Raw genomic sequence first — 25,431 nt, 5'->3', positions numbered from 1 at the left:
CCGGCTCTGGGGAGTGAGCCCTGTGAGGGTGACATGGGGCGGGGGGTCTGTCTCCGAGGGGTTGGGGGGTCTCTGTAGGGTGGGGGCTCATGCTGCCCCCCAGGTTCGGGGAGATCCGCTCTGTCCGGACGCTGCCCGGACGCCACTGTGCCTTTGTCAACTTTGCCCACAAGAAGGCGGCCGAGGCGGCCTATGCAGCCATGCAGGTATGGGGCAGTGCCGTGGGGCTGGGGGACACCGCACTGGGGGGGGACACCATGCTGGGGGGACACTGCGCCGTGGGGCTGGGGGACACCGTGCTGGGGGGACACTGTGCCGTGGGGCTGGGGCAACACCGCACTGGGGGGACACCGCACCGTGGGGCTGGGGGGACACTGTGCTGTGGGGCAACACCGCGCTGGGGGGACACCGCGCTGTGGGGCAGCACCACGCCATGGGGCTGGGGGGACACCGCGCTGTGGGGCAAGACCGCACCGTGGGGCTGGGGGGGACACTGTGCTGTGGGGCACGGTGCCCACGCGGTTCCCCCGTGGCAGGCGGCAGAGCTGGGGGGCTCCCGGCTGGCGCTGCAGCTCAAGCACCCGTCCCACGCCACCCCCGCGCCCCCACGGCACCCGCTGCGCGGCGCTGGAGCCGGCGCGGCACGGCCAGCGCCCAACTGAGCCCTCGGCAGTGCCGGGTGCGGCTCCGCACAGCGCCCGTCCCAGAGCCAGTGCAGGGCTCGTCCTGGCACCGGGCACAGCGCCGGCGGAGCCACCGGTGCCCCCGCGGGGTCCGTGCTGTGCCCGCGCCGCGGTGTGTACCCCATCGGCAAATAAACGGGATCAGCAGCACCGGGCTCCGAGCCTGTGCGCAATCCCTCTGTCCGTGTGTCCGTCCATGCATCCATCTGTCCGTCCGTGTCCCGGTCCCTGCCCCCGGTGTTGGGTACCCGTGGAGGTGGGGGGGGTGTAATTAATCCCCAGCTGTAATTAACACCACGGGGGTGGCAAATGAACTGGGAAATTGGGGGGGGGGTGTCGAGGGGGCCCTGGGGGGAGGGTGACCCGTCCGTCTGTCTGTCTGCCGCTCCCCCCTGCCCATTCACCCTCGAACAGGCCCCTCCTCAGCCGCCCCCCCCATCTGTCTGTCTGTCCATCCGTCCCTTCCTATTCCCACCCCCCTCAATGGCCTCCGGCTGCACCCCTCATCTGCCACCCCGTCCATCTGTCTGTCCGTCCCCGGGTCTCCTCGCTGCCCCCCCATCTTCCCCCTTCCTGTCCGTCTGTCCATCCCGGTGCTCCAGCCGCCTCCCCATCGATCTGTCCATCCGTCCCGGTGTCCCGGCCTTCCCCCCCCCATCTGTCTGTCTGTCCATCCCGGTGCCGCGGGCTCCCCCCCCGTCCGTCTGTCTGCCCATCCCGGTGTCCCGGCCTCCCTCCCCGTCCGTCTGTCCGTCTGCCCCTGCGCTCCTCCGTTCGCTCTCGCCTTTATTCCCGACGTTTACACCCGCGCTGCCGCCGCCGCCCGTCAAAAACACCAAAATAAGGCGAAAGACGGACAAAACCACCCCAAAAGGTGAAGAATTGCACCTTCCGTCCCGGGACCCCCTCGGGACCCCCCACCGCCTCCGATCCGGCGTTTCGCCCCTCTTGGGGTCCCGGCAGCCCCGGGGCGTTCCCGGTGGTCCCGGGGAGGGTGATGTCCCGGGACCCCCACGTCCCCTCAGTCCATCTTTGCCTTGAGCTCTGCCGGGCCGGTCCCGGTGTGGGTCCCGGTGGGTTCCCGGTAGCCCGGAGACTCCTCTGTCCCCAACGTCGATGTCTTTCTCCTCCTCGACGTCAGCAGTGCCGGTCCCGGGGGGTCCCGGTGTTCCAGGGGGGAGTCCCGGGAGCTGGCGGGGAGCAGCGACCTCCCGGTCTCTCAGTCCTCGACGTCGATCTCCTCCTCGATGTCAGCGATGCCGGTGTCGGGAGAGGTTCCCGGTAGTCCCGGTAGCCTCGGGAGATGACGCCCCGGCGGGGGAGCGGGCGGTGGGGGCAGCGCCCCGGGACCCCCCGGTCCCTCAGTCCCTGACGTCGATCTCCTCCTCCCCCTCGATGTCAGCGGTGCCGGTGTCGGTTCCCGGTGGTCCCAGTGGGGTTCCCGGTGGCACCGGGAGCGGGGCGGGCTGGAGGAGGGCTGCGAGGAGCAGCGCCCCGGGACCCCCGGTCCTTCAGTACCCGACGTCGATCTCCTCTTTCTCCTCCGTGTCAGCGGTCCCGGTGTCGGGAGAAGTTCCCGGTGGTCCCAGTGAGGTTCCCGGTGGTCCCGGTGGCCCCGGGAGCGGGGCAAACCGGCAGAAGGCGGCGAGGAGCAGCGCCCCGGGACCCGTGTTCTCCTCAGTCGCCGAGGTCGATCTCCTCCTTCCCCTCGATGTCAGCGTCGGGTGTCGGGAGAGGGTCCCGGTGGGGGTCCCGGTGTCCCCGGGAGCGGGGCGGGCTGGCGGCGGGGGCAGCGCCCCGGGGCCCCCCGGTCCCTCAGTCCCTGACGTCGATCTCCTCTTTCTCCTCGATGTCAGCGGTGCCGGGAGAAGTTCCCGGTGGTCCCCGCGAGGTTCCCGCTGTCCCGGGCGAACCGGCTGAGGGCGGCGAGGAGCAGCGCCCCGGGACCCCCCCGGTCCCTCAGTCCCCGACGTCGATCTCCTCCTCGTCGGGCTCTGGGGCGGGTCCCGGTGCCCCCGGTGCCGCCGGTGCCGCCGGGAGCTGCGCGAGCTGCCGCAGGGCGGCGGGGGGCAGCGCCCGCAGCGACTCCACGTCCGCCCGCAGCTCCTCCAGATCGCGCTTGAGCTTCGCGCGGCGGTTCTGGAACCAAGTGATGACCTGCGCGGAGCTGAGCGCCAACCGCGCCGCCAGCGCGTCCCGCTCGGCGGGGGAGAGGTACCGGCTGCGCCCGAACCGCTGCTCCAGCGCCTGCAGCTGCGCCGCCGTGAACGCCGTGCGCGACTTCCGCCGCCGCCGCCGGGGCAGCCCCGGGCTCGGGGGGGGGCGACCTGCGGGGAGAGCGAGTCAGCACCGGCACCGGCACCCGAACCGGCACCGGGCTCGGGAGGGGCGACCCGCGGGGAGAGCGAGTCAGCACCGGCACCGGCACCCGAACCGGCACCGGGCTCGGGAGGGGCGACCCGCGGGGAGAGCGCATCAGCGCCGGCATCGACACCGGCAACAGCGCCCGCATCCCAACGGGCACCGGCACCGGCATCAGCCCCGAGCTCACGGGGGGGGCGACCCGCGGGGAGAGCGAGTCAGCGCCGGGACCGTTACCCGAACCGACACCGGCACCGGGCTCGGGAGGGGGCGACCAGTGGGGAGAGCGAGTCAGCGCCGGCACCGGCACTCGAACCGGCACCGATACTGCATGGCATCGGTACCCGCACCGGCACCGGGCTCGGGAGGGGTGACCTGCGGGGAGAGCGAGTCAGCACCGGCACCCGAACCGGCACCGGCATCAGCCCCGAGCTCGCGAGGGGGGCGACCCGCGGGGAGAGCGAGGACCGGCACTCGAACCGGCACCGGTACTGCATGGCATCGGTACCCGCACCGGCACCGCTCCCGCGAACTGCGGGGAGAGGGCGTCAGCGCCGGTACCGGCACCCAAACCGGTATGGGCACCGCATGGCGTCAGCACCCGCACCTGAACCGGTACCGGTATCGCAGGGCTCCGGCATCGGCACCGGCACTGCATGGCACCGGTACCTGAACCGGTATCTGCGCCGGCACCGGTAACGGCACCTGAACCGGCATCCTCATGGGCTCCGGTATCGGCACCGGTTCAAGCGCTGCACGGCACCGGTATCTGCACCGGCACCGGGGCTCGCACCGCTTCCAGCAGGGGGGACCCGAGGGGACAGCGCGGCGGCACCGGCACCGCAGCGGCACGGACACGGGCACGGGCACCGCGCCGGTAACCGGCACCGGCATCAGCTCCGGTAACGGCGCCCGCACCGGCACTGCCGGCCTCGCCGGTCCCGCTCCTTCCCCCCGGCCCCGGTGGAACCGGTCGCACCGGGCGCCGCCCGTGCCGCTGCTGGGGGCTCGTACCGGTACCGGTAAGCCGGAAAGCAGCGCGAAGCGATCGTCAGGAGCCCCGGTGGCGGCGGCCCCGGGTCCGTGCGGGTCCCCGGGCTCCGGTGGCCGCCGCTCTCGGCTCGGCCCCGGCGCCGCTCCCGGTGGAGCAGAAGCGAAACCGCCGGGTGCACCGGGAACGGCTCCGCGCCGCCCGCAGGTCCCGATCCGCCGCCGCCCGAGGGTCTGTCCGTGGGTCTGTCCGCCGGTCCGTCCGTGGGTCCGTTCGTACCAGAACGAACCCGTATGCGCCGGTAACGGGGCTTCTCCTCGGCCACAGAGCCCCGCGCTGTCCCGGTCTGTCCGTCTATCCTACCGGTAACGCAGCGTCACCCCCGCGACGGGAGCCCTCGCCGTCCGTCTGTCCGGGGGTCCCGCTCCGTTCCGCCTCGGGGCCGCTCTGCCCGGCCGGGTCCGCCTGTCTGCCCGGTAACGGGGCTCCTCTTCGTTAATCGCGGGAACCCCCATGAGTCCGCCCGTGTCCGTCTGTCCGTCCAGCCGGGGCGGTCCCGTAATTCCCGATAACGGCGATTCGTTAATTACCGCTAACGACAATTGGTTAATTACCGATAATGACGATTCGTTAATTACCTCTAAGGGGATTTGTTAATTGCCTATAAAGGCAGTTCATTAATTACCGCGGCTTTCGTTTCGCTGATGGCGGAGCTCGGCTCGGGGCTGTCCGTCTGTCCGTCCGTTAGCGGCGAGAGCGCGGCCGCTGCCGTCCCGGTAAGGGCTTTTGTTCTTCGTTAATTACAGGAGCGCCGCTCGGTCTGTCCGCGTCCGTCTGTCCATCCCGGTAACGCGGCTGATTTTTCGTTCGGTCTGTCCTTCCCGGTAACGGTTTCGGTTTCGCCGGTAACAGGAGCCCCGCGCTCTCTGTGTCCGTTTGTTCCGCCGGGAGAGGAGTTTTCTCGTTAGCAGCGAGAGCCGCGCTGTTCCCTTCCGTGTCCGTCTGTCCGTCCCGGGAACGGAGTTTCATTCCTCGTTCCCGGCGGGAGCCCGGCTCGGTCTGTCCGTGCGTCCGTCCCGGGAGCGGCTTTTGTTCCTCGGCCGCTCTGTCCGGCGAGGAAAGGATTTTCCCGTTAACGGTGGCCGCGCCGCCGTCTGTCCGTGTCCGTCTGTCCGGGCGCCTCGGGCGGCGGGGCCCGGTTGCCTCTCGTTCTGTCTGTCGGTGCGTCCGTTGGTCCGTCTGTCGGTCCGTTCCGTGCCGGGGCCAGGCCAGAGACTGCCTGCGGGTCCCCAGCTCCGCCGGTGAACGGGCTCGCACCGGGGCCGGTACGCGGGGCCGGGAACGGGCTCTCAAAGAGAACAGGCGCTGGGGACCGGCACCGGGTGTGTGCCGGGGAGCCCCGGCCCCGCCGCAGCCCGTACCGGGTTCCCACTGGGGAACCGGGGCCGGTGACCGGTTCGTGCTCAAGAACCGGCGCTGGGGACAGGTACTGGGTTCGCGCCGGAGAACGGCGGCCCCGCCGCGGCCGATAAGGGCTCCGTGCCGGGGAACCGGGGCCGGTGACGGGTTCGTGTCGGGGCCGGTATCCGTTCTCGCTGCCCGAGCCCCGCCCGATGCCCATCGGGACCGACCCGGTGCCGGTACCGGCTGACCCGGGGCTCTCACGGGCTCCCGGGGCCTCCTCCCGCCGTGCCGGGGCTGCCGGACCGGCGGGGACCCCCGGGCCCTTCCCCGCCGGGCCCCGAACGGAACTTACCGAGGGGTCGCAGAGACACCGGCCCCGACGCCCGACCCCTTCTTCCCCAGCACCGGCCCGGTTCCCCATGGTCCCCGCCTCCCGTTCCCCCCGCTCTCGGTGCCCCCCCCGCCCGTTTCTCGTACCCGTACCCTGTTCCCGGAGGCTCGCCCCGTTCCCGGTGCCCCCATTCTCCTTCCCGTTTCCCCCTTTCCCGTACCCGGTCTCAAGGACTCACCCCGTGATCTTCAATCCCGTTCCCATTCCCGTTACCCCCGTTCCCGCACCTGGTCCCGGGGACTCGCCCCGCTCCCGATGCCCTTCCGTTCCCGTTTCCCCCGTTCCCGTTCCGTTCCCGGTGCCCCCGCCGTTGTCGTACCCGGTGCCGGAGTCTCGCCCCGCTCCCGTTTCCCCCGCTCCCCTTTCTGTTCCCCGGGGCTCGCCCCGATCCCGGGGCTCCCATTCCCGTTTCCGCTCCCGGTGCCTCCCCTCGTTCCCGTGCCCCTTCCCTGTACTCTTGTAGCCGTTCCCGCTCCCGTCCCCGCTGCCGGTGCCTGTCCCCGTTCCCGCTCCCGTTTCCGTTCCAGCTCCCGGTTCCTGTCGCCGTTCCAGCTCCCGGTGTCTGTCCCCCCTCCTGTCCCCGCTCCCGCCGCTCCCGTCCCCGGTGCCGGTGCCTGTCCCCGTTCCCGCTCCCGTTTCTGTACCCATTCCCAGTTCCTGTCTCCGTTCCAGCTCCCGGTGCCTGCCCCCGCTCCCGTACCCGGTGCCGGTCCCCCTCCTGTCCCCGCTCCCGCTGCCCGCTCCCGCTCCCGTACCCGGTGCCGGTGCCCGTTCCCGGTGCCGGTCCCCGCTCCCGCTCCCGTCCCCGGTGCCGGTGCCCCCGCTCCCGTACCCGGTGCCGGTGCCGGTGCCCGTTCCAGCCCGCGGAAGGTCCTGCTCGCCAGCTCCTGGAGGGCGCGGAGCGGGGAGGCGGCGCGGGGCCGGGGCGGCGCCCGCCGGGGGGGACCGAGGATGTCCTCGATGCCGAACGGGGTCAGCGGTTTGGCCGAGAGCTCGGGGGGCGCCGGGGGGGGCGCGGGGGGCCCCGCCGCCTCCCGCACCGCCGTCATGGCCGGTCCCGCCGCATCCCTCACCGAGACGCCGTCCCCCCCGCTGTTCCCGCTCCGTTCCCGGTGTCCCCCCGCGTCCCGGTCCTTTCCCTTTTCCCGGTGTCCTCGTCCCCCGTCCCCCCGGCTCTGTTCCTTTCCCGGTGTGTCCCCCCCGGCAGTTTCGGTCCTTTCTCGGTGTTCCCGCTCCCTTCCCGGTGCGTCTCCTCCCGTGTCTCCGGTCCTTTCCCAGTGTCCCCCACCCCCGGTTTAGGTCCGGTCCCGGTGCCCCCTTCTCCCTCCGCTCCTGTCCCGGTGCCCCCTCCTCCCGCCACTCCTTTCCCGGTGCCGCCGCTCCTCTCCCGGTGCTCCCCCCCCCCCTTTGCCGCTCCTTTCCCGGTGTCCCCCCCCCCCCCCCTTTGCCGCTCCTCTCCCGGTGTTCCCCCCCCCCCCCTTTGCCGCTCCTCTCCCGGTGTTCCCCCTCCCTTTGCCGCTCCTCTCCCGGTGTCCCCCCCCCCCCTCCCTTTCCCGCTCCTCTCCCGGTGCTCCCCCCCCGGTGCCCCCGCTCTCCCCTCGGTGGGCCCCCGGTGCCGGTGCCGCTCGGTGCGGCCGGGGCAGCGCCGCCCGTTCCCCCCCCGCCGCCGCCGCCTTAAAGACCCCGGGGCGGCAGAACTGGGCAGGGAGGGAGGGAGGAGCCACGGGGGGGCCGGGGGGGCACCGGGAGCGAACGGGAGGCAGCGCCGCGCCGCCCCCTCCCACACGCAGGACCCCCCCGGTGCCCCCGTTCCCGGCGGGGCTTTTACCCCCGTCCCTCCCCGTCGGGGATTTTAACCCTTGCCTTTCCGTGCCCATTGGCTCCCCCCCCTTCCACCTTCGCTGTGGTTTTTAACCCCTTCCATCCTTATGGGGGGGGGGGTTAAGCGCCCCATTCCATCCCCGTTGGGGGTTTTTACCCCCTCTCCCGCATTCCCGTGGGGATTTTACCCCCTCCCCTCCATCCTCATCCGAGTTCTCACCCCCCCTTTCCATCCTTATTGGGGTTTTCACACCCCTCTTCCATCCCCATCAGGGTTTTCAACCCCCCCTTTCCACTCCCATCGGGGTTTTCACCCCCCCCTTTCCATCCTCATTGGGGTTTTTAACCCCTTCCCATCCCCATCGGAGTTTTTAAGTACCCCCTCCCTTCCCATCGGGATTTTTAACCCCTGCCTTTCCACTCCCATTGGCTTTTTACCCCCCCCCTTCCATCCCCATTGGCTTTTTACCCCCCCCCCTTCCAACCCCATTGGCTTTTTACCCCCCCCCTTCCATCCCCATTGCCTTTTTTACCCCATCCTTTCCATACTCATCAGGTTTCCCACCGCTTCCCCCCCCCTTTTTTTTCCCAATCCCGAACAATTTACGGCCTCTCCCATAAAAGCACGGGGGCCGCGCGCCTGGCGCTGATTAAAGCCTCTTTTGGGTGGGTTTTGGGTTTCAGAGCACGGCCCGGTCATAAATTCCACCCCCCCCCCCCCCCTTTTTCTTTTTACTCTCCCATTGCCCTCCTGGTACAAATAACTCCGGGATTCCCAGCGCTCGTAAAAATCCCGGGAACGCCCGCGTGTGCAGGTGAGCCCTGCGTGCCAACACCGCCACCTCCATCGGGATTGGGGCTGGGGGATGCCGAATCGCCCCTTTTGGGGCGATTCGGCATCCCCCATCCCCAATCCCGAAGAGTATCCGCATGGATTTGGGATGCTCTAGGCCGGCGGCGGAGGTCGCGGGGGTCACGGCTGCGCTCGGTGCGGGAATGGGGCAGCAGGTGCAGGGGGCTCGGGCGCTGCCGGTGGGGCTTGGGAAGGGGCTTCCAATCTCGCTGAGCCAAGCGGAACGCGATCCCAACGGAAAGCGGAGAAACCCAACCTTGACGGCTCCCGGCAGCCGGAGCGATTCCAGCGGGTGGTGATGGCGGTGAAAGGGGGGGGGGGGATTTGGGATCAAACCCGCTTGGGGTGCGTGGGTTCCATCTCGCCCTGCCCCACATCGGGGGGTACGGGGATGTGGGGCTGTGCCCTCGGCACCCCCAGTGCACCCCGGTCCGGCCGGAGGGGCTGGAACGGAGACCTCGGAGCCCTTCCCGGCTGCTGGGCTGGAACCGAGCGCCCCACGGGAGCGGGGTGAGCAGCACCGGCACACGCGTGTGTGCACCTGTGAGTGCGTGAAGGTGTGTGTATATGTGAGGGGGGGTGTGCACGCGTGAGTGTGTGTGCATTAGGGGGTGTGTGCATGAGGATGTGCTTGTGAGGGGGGGGGGGGTGTGTGTGTGGATGTGTGTGCACACGTGAGGGTGTGCGTTTGTGCATGAGGATGTGTGTGCACGTGTGAGTGTGTGTGCATTAAGGTGTGTGTGCGTTAGAATGTGCATGTGAGGGGTGTGCGTGTGTGAGGATGTGTGTGCACGTATGAGGTTGTGTGTGTATGAGGATGTGTGTGTACGTGTGACTGTGTGTGCATTACGGTGTGTGTGCATGAGGATGTGCGTGTGAGGGTGTGCGTGTGCGAGGATGTGTGTGCACGCGTGAGGGTGTGTGCGTGCATGAGGGCATGTGTGTATGTGTGAGTGTGTGTGCATTAGGGCATGCGTGCACATGTGAGGGTGCACATGTGTGCACGAGGGTGTGTGTGTGCATGTGTGAGGGTTTGCGTGTGTGCACACGTGAGGGTGTGTGTATGTGCGTGAGGGTGTGTGTTTGCATGAGGGTGTGTGCACATGTGAGGGTGTACGTGTGTGCATGTGAGGATATGCTTGTGTGCATGAGGACGTGTGCGAGGGTGTGCATGAGGATGTGTGTGTGTGAGGATGTGTGTGTGCATGAGGGCGTGTGTGTATATGTGAGGGTACGTGTGCATTAGTGTGTGTGCATGACAATGTGTGTGTGAGGGTGTGCATGAAGGCGGGTGTGCATGCGTGAGGGTGTGCGTGTGTGCACATGTGAGGGGGGTGCATGTGCATGAGGGTGCGCGTGTCTTGGTGTGCACCCGTGCCTGTGTGAGCACACGTACATGGGCGCAGCTCTGCGTGTGTGTCCGCGTGTGCACACGTGTGCTTGAGGCCGTGCACCGGGGCGGGTGTGCACGCGTGAGGGGGTACCTGCACACGGGTGGGGCTGCAGCTCTTGCCGTGCACCCGTGTGCGTGTGCCGGGGGTGTGCGCGTGGCTGCGGAGGGGCACACGCCTGCTCGGGTCGGTGCTGCCCTGTTGCACGCCCGGGACAGCCGTGGCTCCTGGTGCCCGGGATCACGGGCGCCGGTGTCGGGGCACCCTGTGCCCCCCCAGCCCGGGAGCAGAATGGCCGCACTGCGATGGGTGCCTCAGGCCATACTGGGGTGCCCTGGGCCATACGGGGGTGCCCTGGGCCATACTGGGGTGCTCTGGACCATACTGGGTAGCCCTGGGCCGTGTGGGGGTGCCCTGGGCCATACTGGGGTGCCCTGGGCTGTGTGGGGGTGCCCTGGGCCATACTGGGGTACCCTGGGCCATACTGGGGTGCCCTGGGCCGTGTGGGGGTGCTCTGGGCCATGTTGGGGTGCTCTGGGCCGTGTGGGGGTGCCCTGGGCCGTGTGAAGATGCCTTGGGCCATACTGGGGTGCCCTGGGCTGTGTGGGGGTGCCCTGTGCCATGTGGGGGTGCCCTGGGCCGTGTGAAGATGCCCTGGGCCATACTGGGGTGCCTTGGGCTGTGTGGGGGTGCCCTGGGCCATACTGGGGTACCCTGGGCCATGCTGGGGTGCTCTGTGACATGTGGGGGTGCCCTGGGCCGTGTGGGGATGTCCTGTGCTGTGTGGGGGTGCCCTGTGCCATACTGGGGTGCCATGTGGGGATGCCCTGTGCCACACCAGCCATTCCGGGTGCCGATTCCGGCGCAGCGGGCACAGCTCAGCACACCTACGCCGCGTCGCGCTGTCCCTGATCCATTATTTATCGGATCCATCCCAATAACGCGGCTCCGCGCCGCAGCGCCTGGCGGTAACTCGATTAGGGGCTCCCGGGGCGCCGCGCCGCAGCCGGAGCTGCCGCCTCGCTCGCACATGGAAATTGCTTGCAAATGAATTTTCCTTTAATAAGGGGGAGAGCGCGGCGCGAAATTAAACCGTGGGGCGCGGAGACACGCGGGGAGCAGGGGGACCCCCACAATTATTGGCAATAAAGCCTGACCCCGCGCGGGGGTGGCTGTGCCGGGAGCGGGGGCGCCCCGGGATCCCCCGGGAACGCCGGCAAATGAGCAATTCATTAACACGCACCGAGCGCGCCGCGTGCGCCACAGCGGCGGTGAGGGGATGGGGGGTGGAGATGGGAACGGGGGTGAGGATGGGAATGGGGCCCAGCGTGTGGCTGATCCGCTGCCGCATGCGTGTGTACTGGGCACGTGTGTGTGTGTTTGCACAAGCGTCGCTCCCGTGGGCACAGTGCTGTGTGTGCGGGCAGGGACACGCGTGTGCTGGTGTGTTCCCATCCGTGCCAGGCGGGCGCAGGTGTGCCGTCCCCGTGCCCAGAGGGGCTCACGGCGCAGCACTGGGTGGAAGTGTGGATCTGCTGGAGGGTAGGGAGGCTCCAAAGGGATCGGAACAGGATGGATCAATGGGATGAGGTTCAACGAGGCCAAATGCCGGGTCCTGCACTTGGGGCACAACAACCCTATGCAGCGCTACAGACTGGGGGAAGAATGGCTGGAGAGCTGCACGGAGGAGAAGGACCTGGGGGTGATGGTTGACAGCGACTGACCATGAGCCAGCAGTGTGCCCAGGGGGCCAAGAAGGCCAACGGCATCTTGGCTTGGATCAGAAATGGGGTCACCAGCAGGAACAGGGAGGGGATTCTCCCTCTGTACTCGGCACTGGTGAGACCGCACCTCGAATACTGTGTTCAGCTCTGTCCCCTCACCACAAGAAGGATGTTGAGGCTCTGGAGAGTGTCCAGAGAAGAGCAACGAAGCTGCTGAGGGGCTGGAGAACGTCTGACGAGGAGCGGCTGAGAGAGCTGGGGGTGTTCAGCCTGGAGAAGAGGAGGCTGAGGGGAGACCTTATTGCTCTCTACAACTGCCTGAAAGGAGGTTGTGGAGAGGAGGGAGCTGGGCTCTTCTCCCAAGGGACAGGGGACAGGACAAGAGGGAATGGCCTGAAGCTCCGCCAGGGGAGGGTCAGGGTGGATATCAGAAAAAAATTCTTCATGGAAAGAGTCATCGGCACTGGAACAGCTGCCCAGGGAGGGGGGAGTCGCCTTCCCTGGAGGTGTTCAAGGAACGGGTGGATGAAGTGCTGAGGGACATGGTTTAGGGAGTGTTGGGAATGGTTGGACTCCATGATCCAATGGGTCCTTTCCAACCTGGTGATTCTATGAGTCTCTGCTTCTAAGCACATGTGCCATCGTGGGGAGCCGCTCTCAAGCGGTGCTGCCCCCCCCCCCCCCCCCCCCAGACCCCTCCCCACCACAGGGTCCCCAAATGGGTGCCGGGGCCAAACTCCAACCAAATGGCCCCGGGGGGAGGGGGGGGGGAGATGCATTTCAAAGCCTCCGGAGCAAATGCTGCTACCCACCCCCCTCCTCCCCTCTGGGCACTCTCCCACCCATGTGCCCCAACCACGGGCACATGGTGGGACCCCCTATTCCCCTTCCCCAGGGATGATGGGACCCCCCTGTTCCTCTCCTCAGGAATGGTGGGACCCCCCCCCCCCCCCCGCCCCGTTCCCCTCCCCAGGGATAGTGGGACCCCCCCTCTCCCCTCCCCAGGGATGGTGGGACCCCCTCTCCCCTCCTCCCTCAGGGATGATGGGACCCCCCCGTTCCCCTCCCCAGGGGTGATGGGACACCCCCCCCCCCCCTCCCCTCCCCAGGGATGGTGGGACCCCCCCCCCCCCCCCCCGTTCCCCTCCCCAGGGATGATGGGACCCCCCTCTCCATGGGCCTCGGGGCCATCCCGGCTCCTTCCCCCCTCCTGGGGACCCTCTGGGGCTGCTGTGGGGTGGGACCCCCGGGAGGTTCGGGGTCGATGTGGGGCTGGGGGGGGGGCAGCAGGACCCTCACTCCACGGCCGCATCATCCCCTGCACCGCGAGCTGCCGGGAGGGACCCGGGGGCTGTGGCCGAGCCCCCCACCCTCTCGCTCCGGGGTTGTGGGCACACGGGACGGTGCTGGATGTGATGGCGTGGCCAGCACGGCGATGTGGCCATGCGGCTGGCACGGTGCTGCGGGCGGCGTGGCTGTGCCGACGGTGCAGCTGGTGTGGTGATGCGGCCGGCACAGGGAAGCTGCCGGCATGGTGATGTGGTGATGCAGCCAACGCGGTGCTGCATCGAGTGCAGCGATGTGGCCGATGTGGCGATGCAGCCGTGGCGGCGATGCGGCCATGCGGATTCAATTAGGGGCGAGCGCGGGGGGCCGCGGGTGGGCCACGGCTCTGTCTGGGCGCTGACAGCCGGGCCGAGATGAACGAGCGCCGGATTAGAGCCGCGCTGACAGGAGCACCTGAGCGGGGGGAGAGGGGGGACGTGGCCCTCCCAGTGACCCCCCTCTCCCGGTTCCCTCCCAGTGCCCCCCAGAACCACTCAGTGCCTCCTCCATCTCCCCCAGTGCCCTCCCAGTGCCCCACAGCCTTCCCATAGCTCTCCCAGTACCCTCCACTGCCTCCTGAGTGCTCCACAGCCCTCCCAGTGCCCCCCCCAGTGCCCTCTGAGGGCTCCACAGCCCCCCAGTGCCCCATAGCGTGTGGGGCTGGGGGCTCTCCGGGCCCCTCCCCGGCTGCAGTGGGGCGGGAGGTGCCGGGGGGGGTTCGTCGGTCGCTGCCGCGCGCGGGTCGCCGTGGGTCGCCGCCGCCATTAACCTCGGCGAGGCAGCGGTGCCGCGACGCCCCGGGGTTAATTAAAAAGAAGAGCGCAATGAAACGTGGCGGCGGCGCACGGGGAGAGCGCGGCTGCCGGGCGGGAGGGGGCTGTGCGTGCGCGCACACGCGTGTTCACGTATGTGCTCCGTCCATGGCACGGGGCACGGTGAGCGCTGTAAGGCCGCGCTGTGCCGCGCCGCATGGCAGAGCCGGCCGGGAGGAAGAGGAGCCGTCGCAGAGGAAGCGCCATCCTTCCTCCCGCCTCGCTCTGTTCCCGGCCACCGTCTGCCCCGCATCCTCCCTCCCGGCCGCGGCCGTCCCCGCGGGACCCCGGGGCGTGGGAGAGCCGGGGGACCCCCCCCCGGGACCCCGTCCTGCCCCAAACGCCACCGCTGGCCGGGATGGCACAGACAGGGCCGGGGGTTCTGTGTGCCGTGGAGGCACCGACGCAGCCCTCGGCGTCACCCGGTGTCCCCATCACCGTCCGGGGCAGCGGGAGCCCCCGGGACCGTGGGGCTCGGGGGGGGGTCAGGGTCACCGGGACCCCAACCTGGCATTGGGCCCTGGTGACGGCACGGGGATGGGATGGAGGTCCGGGCTGGTGGCCATGGAGGACCCTGGTGGGCTGTGGTGGTTCCGGTGGTCCGCGGTGGCCCACGGTGGTCCGCGGTGCTCCATGTTGGCCCATGGTGTCCTGTGGGCCCCGCGGTGCTCCAAGCGGCCCATGGTCCCGTCGACACTGGGCTGCGGTGCGTGACCACCGCGCCGTGGCAGGGCCGTGGCGGGCACGGCAGGGTCAGCGCGGCAGTACCGCATTCCTGCTCCCGGCGGGGCGATCCGGTTACCGGCTGTCGGCCCCGCGATTAATCTTCCCGGGTGCCCTTTGGAATTTGCCGCTGCCGGCTCTGCGGGGCGCGGGGTCCGGCTGGGAGCGCGAGGGGGACGGCGGCGCCGGAGAGAGGGATGGGAGAGAGAGCCGGGGGCCCGGCACCGGGGAGGGACGGTGGGATGGGGTGGGATTGGGAATAGGGATGGGAATGGGATTGCGAATGGGGATGGGGATGGAATGGGGTTGGGAAGGGGATGGGGTGGGATGGGGATGGGATGGGGATGGGGAAGGCAGAGGGGAAGGGGATAGAATGGGGTTGGGAAGAGGCTGGAAGGGGATGAGGATGGGACAGGGATGGGAAGGGACTGCAGGTTGGGATGCAATGGGGACCGGGATGGGGATGAGGAGAGTGGCAATCCCGAGCTGCTGGGCACCGGCGTCGCGGGAGATCGGACACCAGGACCCACCCGGCCGGAGCTGCGGCGTTCTGATACCGCACCTGACTGATTCGGGAAGAGCAGAGAGAGACCCGCACCGGCAGCGCCGGAATCGGGGTGTGGGAACCGAAGCCCAGGGACGCGGCACGGTGCCCACTCGGCATTCCCAGCCGGATGGTGAGGACATGGGAACATGCCCTGGCAGAGCCGCCACCAGACGGGGAACGGGTGCACGGGGTCCCGGCACGCCCTAACACCGGGACGGCATCGACGCCAGTATGGCTGCAGCCGCGGCTCAGCCGGATGGGAATGGGCGCGTGGGGACCGTGCGTCCCGCCCTGGCGCTGGGGACGGCATCGATGCTGGCACAGCCGCGGCTCACCCCGGCGTGCGCGGTGCAGCCGGGACCCCTGAGCTGGGTGGGGGTCTCGGGGCACGATCCCAGCACCGCCTCCCACCGGGCTGCCAGGAGCCGTGTGCCGGGAGCAGGAATGATGGGTCCTGGCAGTGCCTCTGCCCACACCGCAGCGGGCACGGAGCCTCCGGCGCCGCTGGAGCGAGGGCTTCCTGTGAGGACGGTGGGAAAGGGGAGACAATAAAACCCAGGAAACGCTCGGAATAGTGCAGGGCACTGCGGTGCTGCGGCTGTGCCGCCGGCGCTGAGCCCGGGTGGAAGCCATGGGGTGCTGGGGCGGCAGCGGGGACCCTCCTGCACCCCGGCATTGCCATCGCCAGCAGCGTTTCCAAACTTGCCACGATTCGTCCCAAAAGCCTTGTGATCCGGGTCTCCTGGTGGGACCGCGGTTTGGTTCAGTGCCGGGGGATCCGGCTGTGCCGCGGGGCTCACGCTAGGGTCTGTCACCCACCGTGGGCATGGGGCGGCCGCCGTGGGCTCGGCCGGAGGCCCTGGCCAGGGCGGCGGGTGTGCGGCCGGCAGTGCCGTGTGCCGAGTGATTTATGGCCGGGAAGCACGCGGCACAGACGGATCGGCCATAAAGCAGGGCAGGAAGCGCCCCACTTCAAAGGCCGCGCAGGGCAGCGACTGTGACCGTGGCACCCACATCGCGGCACCCACCGACGCCCACGGCCCGTCCCGTGCGCGGCCGCCGCGTGCCCAGGGGTGGCGACCGCACCCATCACCATGGCGGCTGCGGCCCACGGCGCCCGCTGGGCTGTGCCGCGGTGTTTGGCTGTGCCGGGGCAGCGCGGCCGCGGTGCTCCTCGCCAGGCCCGCGGGCACACAGGAAAGCCTCAGCGGCACAGACAAAGGGCCGGAGGAAACGCCATCGTCCAAGAAAAACCGGGAGCGGTGAGGGGTGCCCTCCGCTCCCACGGCCCCGGCGCTTCCTGGGGGCACTCGTCCTGCCGCCACCGGCACCGGGCGCTGCCGGGCACAGCCAGAGCGGGTCAGGGCTGCTCCCAGCGCCGCGGCTGCACCAGTGTTGGGGGCGCGGGCGATGCCGTCGCGATCCTGGGTCCCCGGCAAGGCCCCGGCCCTGCCCGATGCGGGAAGGTGCCGCCGTGCCGGTGCCCAGAGCCGCAAGAAGGAGCGTGCTGCCATCCCAGTGCCACCCCAGCCGCCCTCATGCCATCCCAGTGCCGTCCCGGTGCTGCCCAGGTGCTCCCAGTGCCCTCCCGGTGATCTCAGCCCCATCCTGCTGCTGATCGAGGTATTCCAGTGCCCTCCCAGTCATCCCAGTGCCACCCGGGCCGTCCCAGGGACCTCTCTGCCGCCGCCAGGCGCGGGCACAGCACGGGGCCCATCAGCGCCGCGCGGCGTCGTTTGAAGCCGCTCGGGCGGTGACAGGAATTAAATTGTGTTTTGATTTTCTCATTAGCCGTGATCGCCGCCGCGGTCCTCACGGCGTAATTTCCCCGTGTGACGGCCCATCTGCCGGGGCGGCCGCGGTGCCGGGCGGGACGGCCGCGTGCGGCGATGGGCGCTGCCGGGGGCTCGGTGGGCGCTGGCACACGCGGCTCCATCCATCGCGTGCCGCGCGGCGAGGCGCTGGCAGGTCCCGCTGAGCCGCAGGCTGGCAGCGAGCGGGGCCCTGCGGTGCAGCCGCAGCTGCTGCGGCGTCGCGGGGCTGCCAGGAGGGCAGGGGCACAGCCGGGGGGACGCGGTGATGCTGCGCGGTGGGGACCCGTCCTGGGGTGGTCCCGACGGCAGAACCGGGGCAGGGGGACGCGGGGCTGCCTTGTGTCGGGGCCCCGTCCCGAGGTGCCACCGCGCCGCGCTCGCCCTGGCGCTGGGGTGTGAAGGCGGTGGCGCGCGGGCGGCTCATTTGTCTCTGTCAGCAGCCGGTGCCACCGGAGCGTGGCGGGCACGGCTCGGCCGCCACGGGATGGGGTCTGGCTCTGGGCCGGGGAGGGGGGGGTGTGGGGGTGCGGGACCCCTCCCGACTCCCGTCCAGTGCCCACCGCCCCCCCCGCACCTCCCGGCAGCGGGAACTGGGGGTGCCACGGAAACATCCTGCACCCCTGAAAGCATCCTGCACCCCCAAGAGAGCACCCTGAACCCCTGAAAGAGTATCCTGCACCCCCAGAGCATCCTGCATCCCCAAAGCTTCCTGCACCCCTGAAAGCGTCCTGCACCCCTGGAGCGCTCCCCCGAGCCGCGGGGGGGTGCCGGGGGGGAGGGTCGCTGCTGGCGGGACCCCCTGTTCCCCGCAGCTTTGGGGTTCCTCGGCGCTGGTGGGGGGTGGGGGGGCGCGGGGGGTCTCGGCCCCGTCTGGAAGCGCTGCCGGAGCCGCTGCGGAGAGATGTGGGGCGGCCCCGCCCGCTGCCCCCCCCCCCCGTCCGTCCGTCTGTCTGTCCGCCTGTCCGTCTCCCACTCGCCTGCTCCCACGGCCGCGACGCCCTCCCCGCCACCGGGACAACCCCCCCCCATCCCCCCCCCCATAACCCCTCATTCCCTCCCCTCACTTCTCAATCCCCCCCCGCACCCCTCAATCTCCACCATGCACCCCAGTTCCCCCCCCGCACCTCTCACTCACCACTCTGTGCCCCCCATCCCCTTCCTGTACCCCCTAATCCTCTCCCTACACCCCTCATTCTCCATCCTGCGCCCCTCGTTCTCCCCCCTGCACCCCCCAACCCCCTCCCTGCACCCCTCATTCTCCACCCTGCACCCCTCGTTCTCCCCCCTGCACCCCTCGTTCTCCACCCTGCACCCCCCAACCCCCTCCCTGCACCCCTCATTCTCCACCCTGCGCCCCCCAATCCGCTCCCTGCACCCCTCATTCTCCACCCTGCACCCCCAATCCCCTCCCTACACCCCTCATTCTCCACCCTGCGCCCCTCGTTCTCCCCCCTGCACCCCTCGTTCTCCACCCTGCACCCCCCAATCCCCTCCCTACACCCCTCATTCTCCACCCTGCGCCCCCAACCCCCTCCCTGCATCCCTCATTCTCCACCCTGCGCCCCTCAATCCCCTCCCTGCACCCCTCATTCCGCCCCGGGCATGCCAATGGGTTGGGATACGGCACAGAGGGGGGACACCACGGGGTGTGTGTGGATCTGGGGGTGCCCAGCATCGCCTGCCCCCCGTATTTCGGGACCCCAGCGGACACAGGCCCCCATCCCATCCCGTCCCCACTGAGGTGAGGGATGGGCGACAGCTGCGGTGGGAGCGGGGCCGTAACCGGATCCCCACCGGCGGCGCGGGGTCAGCGCGGTGCTGAGCTGGGGTGACGGATGGGACAGGCGGGGACCCCTGAGCGATGGCGGGGGGGACGGGACAAGCGGGGACCCCTGCGCGATGTGGGGGACGGGACAGGCGGGGACCCCTGAGCGATGGGGGGGGACGGGACAAGCGGGGACCCCTCTGCGATGGGGGGACAGAGGGGTCCGCGCCCACCGGGGGCCCCAGAGTGGGGGCACCACCGCACCAGGGAGGAGGGCGAGGGCTGGGGTCCCCAGGGCAGGAGGCATTGCTCCTGTGCCCCCCATCCTCCCAGCATCTCCCCGAAGTGCGCCCCACACCCCAGCCCCTCACCCTCCTGCACCCCACATTCCCCCTGCACCCCCATGTGCCCCCAGCCCCACTCCTGGAGCTGCTGCCCCAGGTCTCAGCAGACACGGGTGGATTTTCCACTGTTTTATTCCAAAAATAATCTCGGGGGGGTGTTAAATTATGGGGTGGGGGGGGGGGCAGGGCTGCGCTCGGGGGGCAGCACCCGCCCCAGCCCCTACCTTCTCTTGTCCTTGATGCTGTAGTGCAGCAGGAGCGGCGCCGGCTGGGGGAGAGTGGGTCAGGGCTCAGAGCCCCCTCCCCCAGGGCAGAGACCCCCAAACCCCCCAGGGCAGAGATCCCCAATCCCCCAGGGCAGAGACCCCTAAACTCCCCAGGGCAGAGATCCCCAATCCCCCAGGGCAGAGACCCCCAACCCCCCACCCAGAGCAGAGACCCACAAACTCCCCAGGGCAGAGACCCCCCACACTCCCCAGGGCAGAGATCCCCAAATTTCACCCCAAAGCAGAGACCTCAGCCAAGAACAGAGCCCACTCACCCCCCCCAGGGCAGAGACCCCACCCCATTCAGAGACCCCCAAATCCCCACACCCCAAAGCAGAGAACCCAGCCAAGAACAGAGCCCCCTCACCCCCCACAAGGGCAAAGACGCCACCCCATTCAGAGATCCCCAGGGCAGACAACCCCAAAGCCCCCAGCCCAAGGCTGGACCCCCCAAAGCCCCACCTCAGGGCTGGGACCCCCAAATCCCCCGCAGGGCAGAGCCCCCAACGCCCCCCCGGCGCAGGTCCCACCTTGCCGAACCAGCGCGAGAGCCAGAGCTGCTTCATCGTCATCCGGTCAGGGAGGGCCTCGTTGTTGAACAGGATCTGCACCTACGGGCGGGGGCTGCGTCGGGGGGGCCAGGACCCCCACATGGGGTCCAGGATGCCCACCCAGTCCCAGTGCCCCCCTCATTCCATCCCCAGGACCCCCACATGGAGTCCATGACCCACCCCTCAACCCCAAGACCCCTGCCAGTGCCCCCCTCATCCCACCCCCAGGATCCCCACATCTTGGGTCCGTGCACCCCATTTCCAGGACCCCCCACCAGACCCCCAGGACCCCTATGCGAGGACAGTGACCCCCTCTTGGCCACTAGACCCTCCCCAATCTGCAGTCTGTGACCCCCACCCGGCCCCAGGAACCCCACACCACCCCCGGAAACCCCCTTCCACGGGGTCCATGACCCCCAAACAGGGTGTGTGACCCCCACCCGGCCCCCCAAGAGCCCCGCATGGAGTCCATGACCCCCAACTGGTTCCCAGGACCCCCTGACCCAGGGGCTGTGACTGCCCCCATCCCCAGAACCCCCAGATGGGGTCCAGGACCTGACCCCCACCCCAGGACCCCCCCGTCCCGTCCCCCCTCCTCACGTGCTGCAGCGGCAGCCCCAGGCGGTGGCACAGGACCCTCCGCAGGTGCCGGATCTGTGCGCGCACGGAGCACCTCACGTACTTGTGCTGTGGGGGGAGAGCGGGTCAGGGGCTGCGGGGTCCCCCCGCGCCGCCCCCCGCGCCCCGGCCCCGCTCACCTGCAGCACTGCCTTGCTCTTATCCTTGCTGGAGCTGTGCCGGGGGGGAGGAATCGTGTGGTTATGGAATCAGAGTGGTTGGAAAAGCCCTCTGGAGCTGATCCAGCCCAACCCACCCGTGGGACCAAACCCTGTCCCCAAGTGCCACGGCCACACGGGGTCTGAACCCCACCAAGGATGAGGGCTCCCCCAGGGCTTCACTGATCCATCAGGGAAGGAATTGTTCCCAATATCCAGTCTGACGCTCCCCTGGCACAACTGGAGGCTGTTTCTCCCACCCTTTGTTCTTGGGGAGCAGAGCCCGACCCCCACCCGGCTCCAACCTCCTTTCCGGGAGCTGTAGACAGCGATGAGGTCTCCCTTCCTCTTCTCCAGGCTCAACACCCCCAGATCCCTCAGCCGCTCCCACAACCCCTGTTCTCCAGACCCTTCCCATCTCTGTTTCCTTCTCCAGACACATTCCAGCCTCCCCAGGGCTTTCTTGGAGCGAGGGGCCCAGAACTGAGCCCAGGATTCGAGGGGCAGGGGGGGACAATCCAAACCAGGTGCTGGTGGCCACGTGCACCCCCCGTCCCGGATGTGGAGGTGCAGTCTGGGTGCCCCCCACTCTCCGAGCCGCAGCCATCGATCCCACCTCAGCTCCCAGCGGGCTTCGCTGTCAGAGCTGGGACCAGCGTGGGGACAAGGGACACCCCGAGCCCCCTCCTCGGCACAGCGAGGGGAAGTGGCTCTGCCGGCACCCCACAGCGATCCCACGGGCACCCCGGGGTGCTGCCGGCGCTCACCTCTGCTTCTCCAGGCAGAGCGAGACGTGCTCGTCATAGCGGAAGTAGTGGGCGCGGGAGTGGTCGAAGGCGCTGTAGGGGAGCCCCATGGGGTCCCCCCCAACCGGGTCTGGGGAGAGATAGGGCGGGGGCTGCGGTCAGGCACCGGCACCGCGGCACGGCCGGATCCACAAGACCCCCCACCTGCATCCCCCCTCACGCCCACCCTCGCCGCTGGGCTGCGTCACCCGGTCCAGGCCGCGGGACTGGTAGAATTCCCGGATCCTCTTCTCTTCACCTGCGGGCGAGAGCTGGGGGTTGCTCAGGGACCCCCCCTCATCCCCATCCCTCGCTGCCACAACTCCCACCCCGCAGAGAGGGGGTCCCTGGGCTGTCACCCGCCGTTCCGGTCTCGTCGGCACGGCCCCCCCCTCCTCCACGGCTGCGCCCGCTGCCAATATTCCTGCAGCACCATCCTGGGGTGGGGGCTGACCCTGTAACAACGGCTGCGCCTGCTGCCGGCATTCCCATTCCAGTCCCCATCCCAAGTGGTGGCGGTTGATCCCGTGCCCACAGCTGCGCCTGCTGCCAACATTCCCATCCCAGTCCCCATCCCGAGTGGTGGCGGCTGATCCCGTGCCCACGGCTGCACCCGCTGCTGATATTCCTGCACACCATCCCTGTCCCCATGCCACCCCGAGGGGAAGTGGCCGATCCCATGCCCACAGCTGTGCCTGCTGTTGACATTCCCACAGCACCAAGAGAAGAAAGGCACCGGAGCCGGCCGGAGACTCCCGGCATGGCCAAACTTAGGGCGAACCCGGCCGGCGCTCCTGGTACCGGCACAGCCAGAACCTCCCGTGCTCCAACACCTGAGCCTCCCAATCCATGCGGTGCCAGTGCCAAGCCCCCTCCTGGCTCTGCTCACCGTCCTCCCCGGCATGGTCCAACAGCTCCTGGCACTCTCCGTGCACCAGGACCGCTTCTCCTTGCCCCATCCCCCTCTGGCAGACCCTGACCCCCGAGCCAGCCGGGCTCCCCAAGCCTGTCTGGTTCCCTCCCTGCACCCGTCGTCCCCGGTGCCGCCGGATACCGCCACTCACTCTCCTGCAGCCCCGGCACCAGCTTGTAGACGATGTCCTGCATGACGCGGTCCAGCTTGAGGTTGAGCAGCGGCTGCGTCTCGTGGATCTTGGTGTTGCACATGGGGCAGTACTTGCTGGTCTGCAGGTACTTCACGATGCAGCTCTTGCAGACTGCGGGCAGAGCGAGGGGCTCGGGGGCTGCGCGGCCCCACACCCCCAAACCGTGGGGTACGGGCACCCCCTCGGCTCCCCCGGGGCAGCGGGGAGGGGAGGCTCTGCCAGCGCTACAGGACCAGAGCCTTCCGGTGGGGAAAGCGGCTCTGGGGAAGCTGAGGAGGGGCTCTGGGTCAGGGAGGGCAGGGACAGGATGAGGGGAATGGTTTAGAACTGCGAGAGGGGAGATTGAGGTGAGATCTTGGGGAGAAATGTTCTCCTGTGAGGGTGGGGAGGCCCTGGCCCAGGTTGCCCAGAGCAGTGGTGGCTGCCCCATCCCTGGAGGGGTTCCAGGCCAGGTTGGATGGGGCTCGGAGCCCCTGATCCAGCGGGAGGTGTCCCTGCCCATGGAACTGGAGGGGCTCTGAAGTCCCTTCCAGCCCAAACCGTCCCCTCTGCTGACGCCCTGGCGCCGGACTCACAGGTGTGCAGGCACTCGGTGATGGTGGTGGCGTCGATGAAGTACCCGGCACAGAGGCAGCACACGATGTGCTCGTTCAGCTCCTTCATCTTCACCTTCACCTCCTCCTGCGGGGACACCGCTCCGTCACCCGCACCCACCACAGACCCACACTCATGGCCCACAGTGCCCCAGCTCACCCCATGGCCTCGCCCCCGGGTCTCACCCCACAGAGCTCCAGCTCGCCCCACAGCCTCACCCCATAGCCCCAGCTCATCCCATGGCCTCGCCTCACGGCCCCAGCTCGCCCCACAGTGCCCCAGCTCGCCCCACGGCCCCAGCTCACCCCACAGCGCCCCAGCTCGCCCCACGGCCCCAGCTCACCCCATAGCCCCAGCTCGCCCCACAGCCTCAGCTCACCCCACAGCCTCACCCCATAGCCCCAGCTAGCCCCACGGCCTCGCCCCACAGCCCCAGCTTGCCCCACGGCCTCATTGTCCCACAGCCTCGCCCCTGGCCTCACCCCACGGCCCCAGCAAACCTCAAGGCCTTGCCCCACAGCCCCGGATCGCCCCCTGCCATTGCCCCACAGCCTTCCTGCCCCACAGCTTGAGCTGCCCCATGGCTCCAGCTCATCTTACGGCCTCGCCCCACGGCCTCACACTTGGCCTCACCCCATGGCCCTGGCTCACCCCACAGCCTTCCTGCCCCACAGCCTTCCTGCCCCACGGCCCCAGCTCATCTCACAGCCGTGCCCCACGGCTCCATCTCACCCAGGGCCTCGCCGCCCCACGTCCCGGCGGAGCAGCCATGGTGTCGGGGTGGGGGCGAGGTTGGGGGCTGCGGGCGCCCCGAGACCCGGCATAGCCCGCCCCTCGGCCCTGACCCCGCCCCCTCGTATAACCACGCCCACTACGCTAAGCCCCGCCCCACCCACACCCATCGCACGGGGCCCGCCCCCTCCACTCCGCCACGTGTCCCACCCAACGCCTGGCCACGCCCCCCGCTCGGCCCCTTTCGTCCACCTGTGCTCCACCCCACCCTGACCCCGCCCCCTCGCTCTTGGCCCCGCCCCCGCTCCCCATCACAACGTGTCCCACGCCTGCGCTTGGCCCCGCCCCCGCTCTTGGCCCCGCCCCACACTCCTGGCCCCGCCCCCTCCACCACGTGTCCCACCCCTGCGCTTGGCCCCGCCCCCGCCCCGCGGCGGCCCCAGCTTCGCCCCCCTCCCCGCGCATGCGCCGGTTCTGGAGCCGCCGCCGCCTGCCCCGGTCCCGCCGCTCGCCTCGTTGCGCAGCGGGTCCATCTTGTAGACGGCCTGGAGCTGGTTCCGCAGCCGCATGGCGATCGCCATCGGGCCCCCCTGAGGAGGCGACGCCATCTTAGAGCCTCCCCGCGCACTTCCGGGTTCGGGGCGGGGCTACGGCCGCCCACGCGCGCAGGGACTACAAGTCCCGGTGTGCCCCGCGCGGCGCACGGCACGGCGGGAGCGGCCGGGGCCGAGGCTGCCCCCTGCTGGGCGCGGCGGGGAGCGCAGCCGGGGGGGTGTGCGGGGCAGAGCCGCCGGGGGGCGGCAGAGCAGCGCCGCCGGGGGGGGGGGGGGGGGGGGCACGGGGAATGGGGGAGGAGAGATGGGGGTCCGGGATGGGGCGGGGGGCGGGGCACGGGGAATGAGGGAGGAGAGATGGGGGTCCGGGATGGGGTTGGGGGGGCGCGGGGAATGGGGGTTTCATGAGAGGGGGTACACAGGAGGCCGATGTCCGGGATGGGGGGCTGGAGTTGGGCGGGGTTCGGGGGGTGGGGTTCGAGGGTCCGGAATGGGGTTGAGGGGGTTCATGGGGGGGCTCGGGGAGCTGGAATTGGGGGTTTCAGGGGCGGGCACGGGGGGTGGGGGTCCGGGATGGGACTGTGGGGGCTTAGGGGGGGGGGCGCATGGGGAGGGGGGCACAGGCGGCCGCAGTTGGGGGGTTCGCGGAATTGGGGGGCGCGGCGGCGGGAGGGTCCGGGATGGGGCTGGGGGGGCTCGGGGGGGGGGGGGGGTGCTGGGGTTGGGGACCCCCTCGCAGGGGCCGGTCCGGGGGGGCCGGTGCTGCCGATCGGCTCGGGGAGCGGCGGGGCGTCCCGGGGGTCCCACCGGGCGGCGCCGAGACCGGGACCCGCGGCACGAGCGGCGCTACCGGCAGCGGCTCCGCTGCCTCCCGGTCCCGTGCACAGTGCTGCTCCCGCTCCGGTTCTGACCCCAGTTCTGCTCCGTTCCTATTCCCGGTCCTGTTCCCATTCCCAGTTACGGTCCTGTCCTCATTCCCGGTCCCGGTTCCAGCCCCAGTTCTGCCCTCAGTCCCAGTCCCGGTCCCGGTCGGAGCATCGGGATCGCCCCAGCTCCTCGGGGTCCCGGCCAGCCCAGTCCCTCCCAGTCCCTCCCAGTCCCGCCGTTTCGGCGCCCA

General features: G+C 69.7%; 3 protein-coding genes across 4 annotated transcripts; 1 reads left to right on the top strand and 2 right to left on the bottom strand.

Moving 5' to 3' along the window:
- The first annotated feature begins 70 nt into the window (after positions 1-70).
- LOC128852133 (uncharacterized) lies at positions 71-864 on the top strand. Its single transcript, XM_054066033.1, has 2 exons — positions 71-206; positions 537-864. The coding sequence occupies exons 1-2, from the start codon at positions 90-92 to the stop codon at positions 660-662; spliced, it is 243 nt and encodes an 80-aa protein (XP_053922008.1). The 5' UTR covers positions 71-89; the 3' UTR covers positions 663-864.
- A 1,681-nt stretch (positions 865-2,545) lies between these two features.
- Positions 2,546-6,911, bottom strand: LBX2 (ladybird homeobox 2). The gene is made up of 2 exons (XM_054065545.1): positions 6,663-6,911; positions 2,546-3,010 (listed from the first exon to the last, which is right to left on the bottom strand). The coding sequence occupies exons 1-2, from the start codon at positions 6,877-6,879 to the stop codon at positions 2,643-2,645; spliced, it is 585 nt and encodes a 194-aa protein (XP_053921520.1). The 5' UTR covers positions 6,880-6,911; the 3' UTR covers positions 2,546-2,642.
- An 11,698-nt stretch (positions 6,912-18,609) lies between these two features.
- Positions 18,610-24,480, bottom strand: PCGF1 (polycomb group ring finger 1). 2 transcript variants are annotated; one of them, XM_054065404.1, is made up of 10 exons: positions 24,273-24,480; positions 23,010-23,115; positions 22,393-22,545; positions 21,516-21,587; positions 21,311-21,419; positions 20,526-20,559; positions 20,368-20,454; positions 19,747-19,827; positions 19,175-19,218; positions 18,610-18,664 (listed from the first exon to the last, which is right to left on the bottom strand). In XM_054065404.1, the coding sequence occupies exons 1-10, from the start codon at positions 24,366-24,368 to the stop codon at positions 18,649-18,651; spliced, it is 798 nt and encodes a 265-aa protein (XP_053921379.1). In that variant the 5' UTR covers positions 24,369-24,480; the 3' UTR covers positions 18,610-18,648. The 2 variants fall into 2 exon arrangements, with proteins under 2 accessions (XP_053921379.1, XP_053921380.1); XM_054065405.1 differs by lacking the exon at positions 18,610-18,664 and having other exon boundaries at positions 19,079-19,218; positions 24,273-24,478.
- Positions 24,481-25,431: the final 951 nt, after the last annotated feature.

The sequence above is a fragment of the Cuculus canorus genome, chromosome 4 (genome assembly GCF_017976375.1).
Source record: "Cuculus canorus isolate bCucCan1 chromosome 4, bCucCan1.pri, whole genome shotgun sequence".
Taxonomy (NCBI): Eukaryota; Metazoa; Chordata; class Aves; order Cuculiformes; family Cuculidae; genus Cuculus; species Cuculus canorus.
Note: the sequence above shows the minus strand (reverse complement) of the source record. Positions and strands in the feature narration are given on the sequence as shown.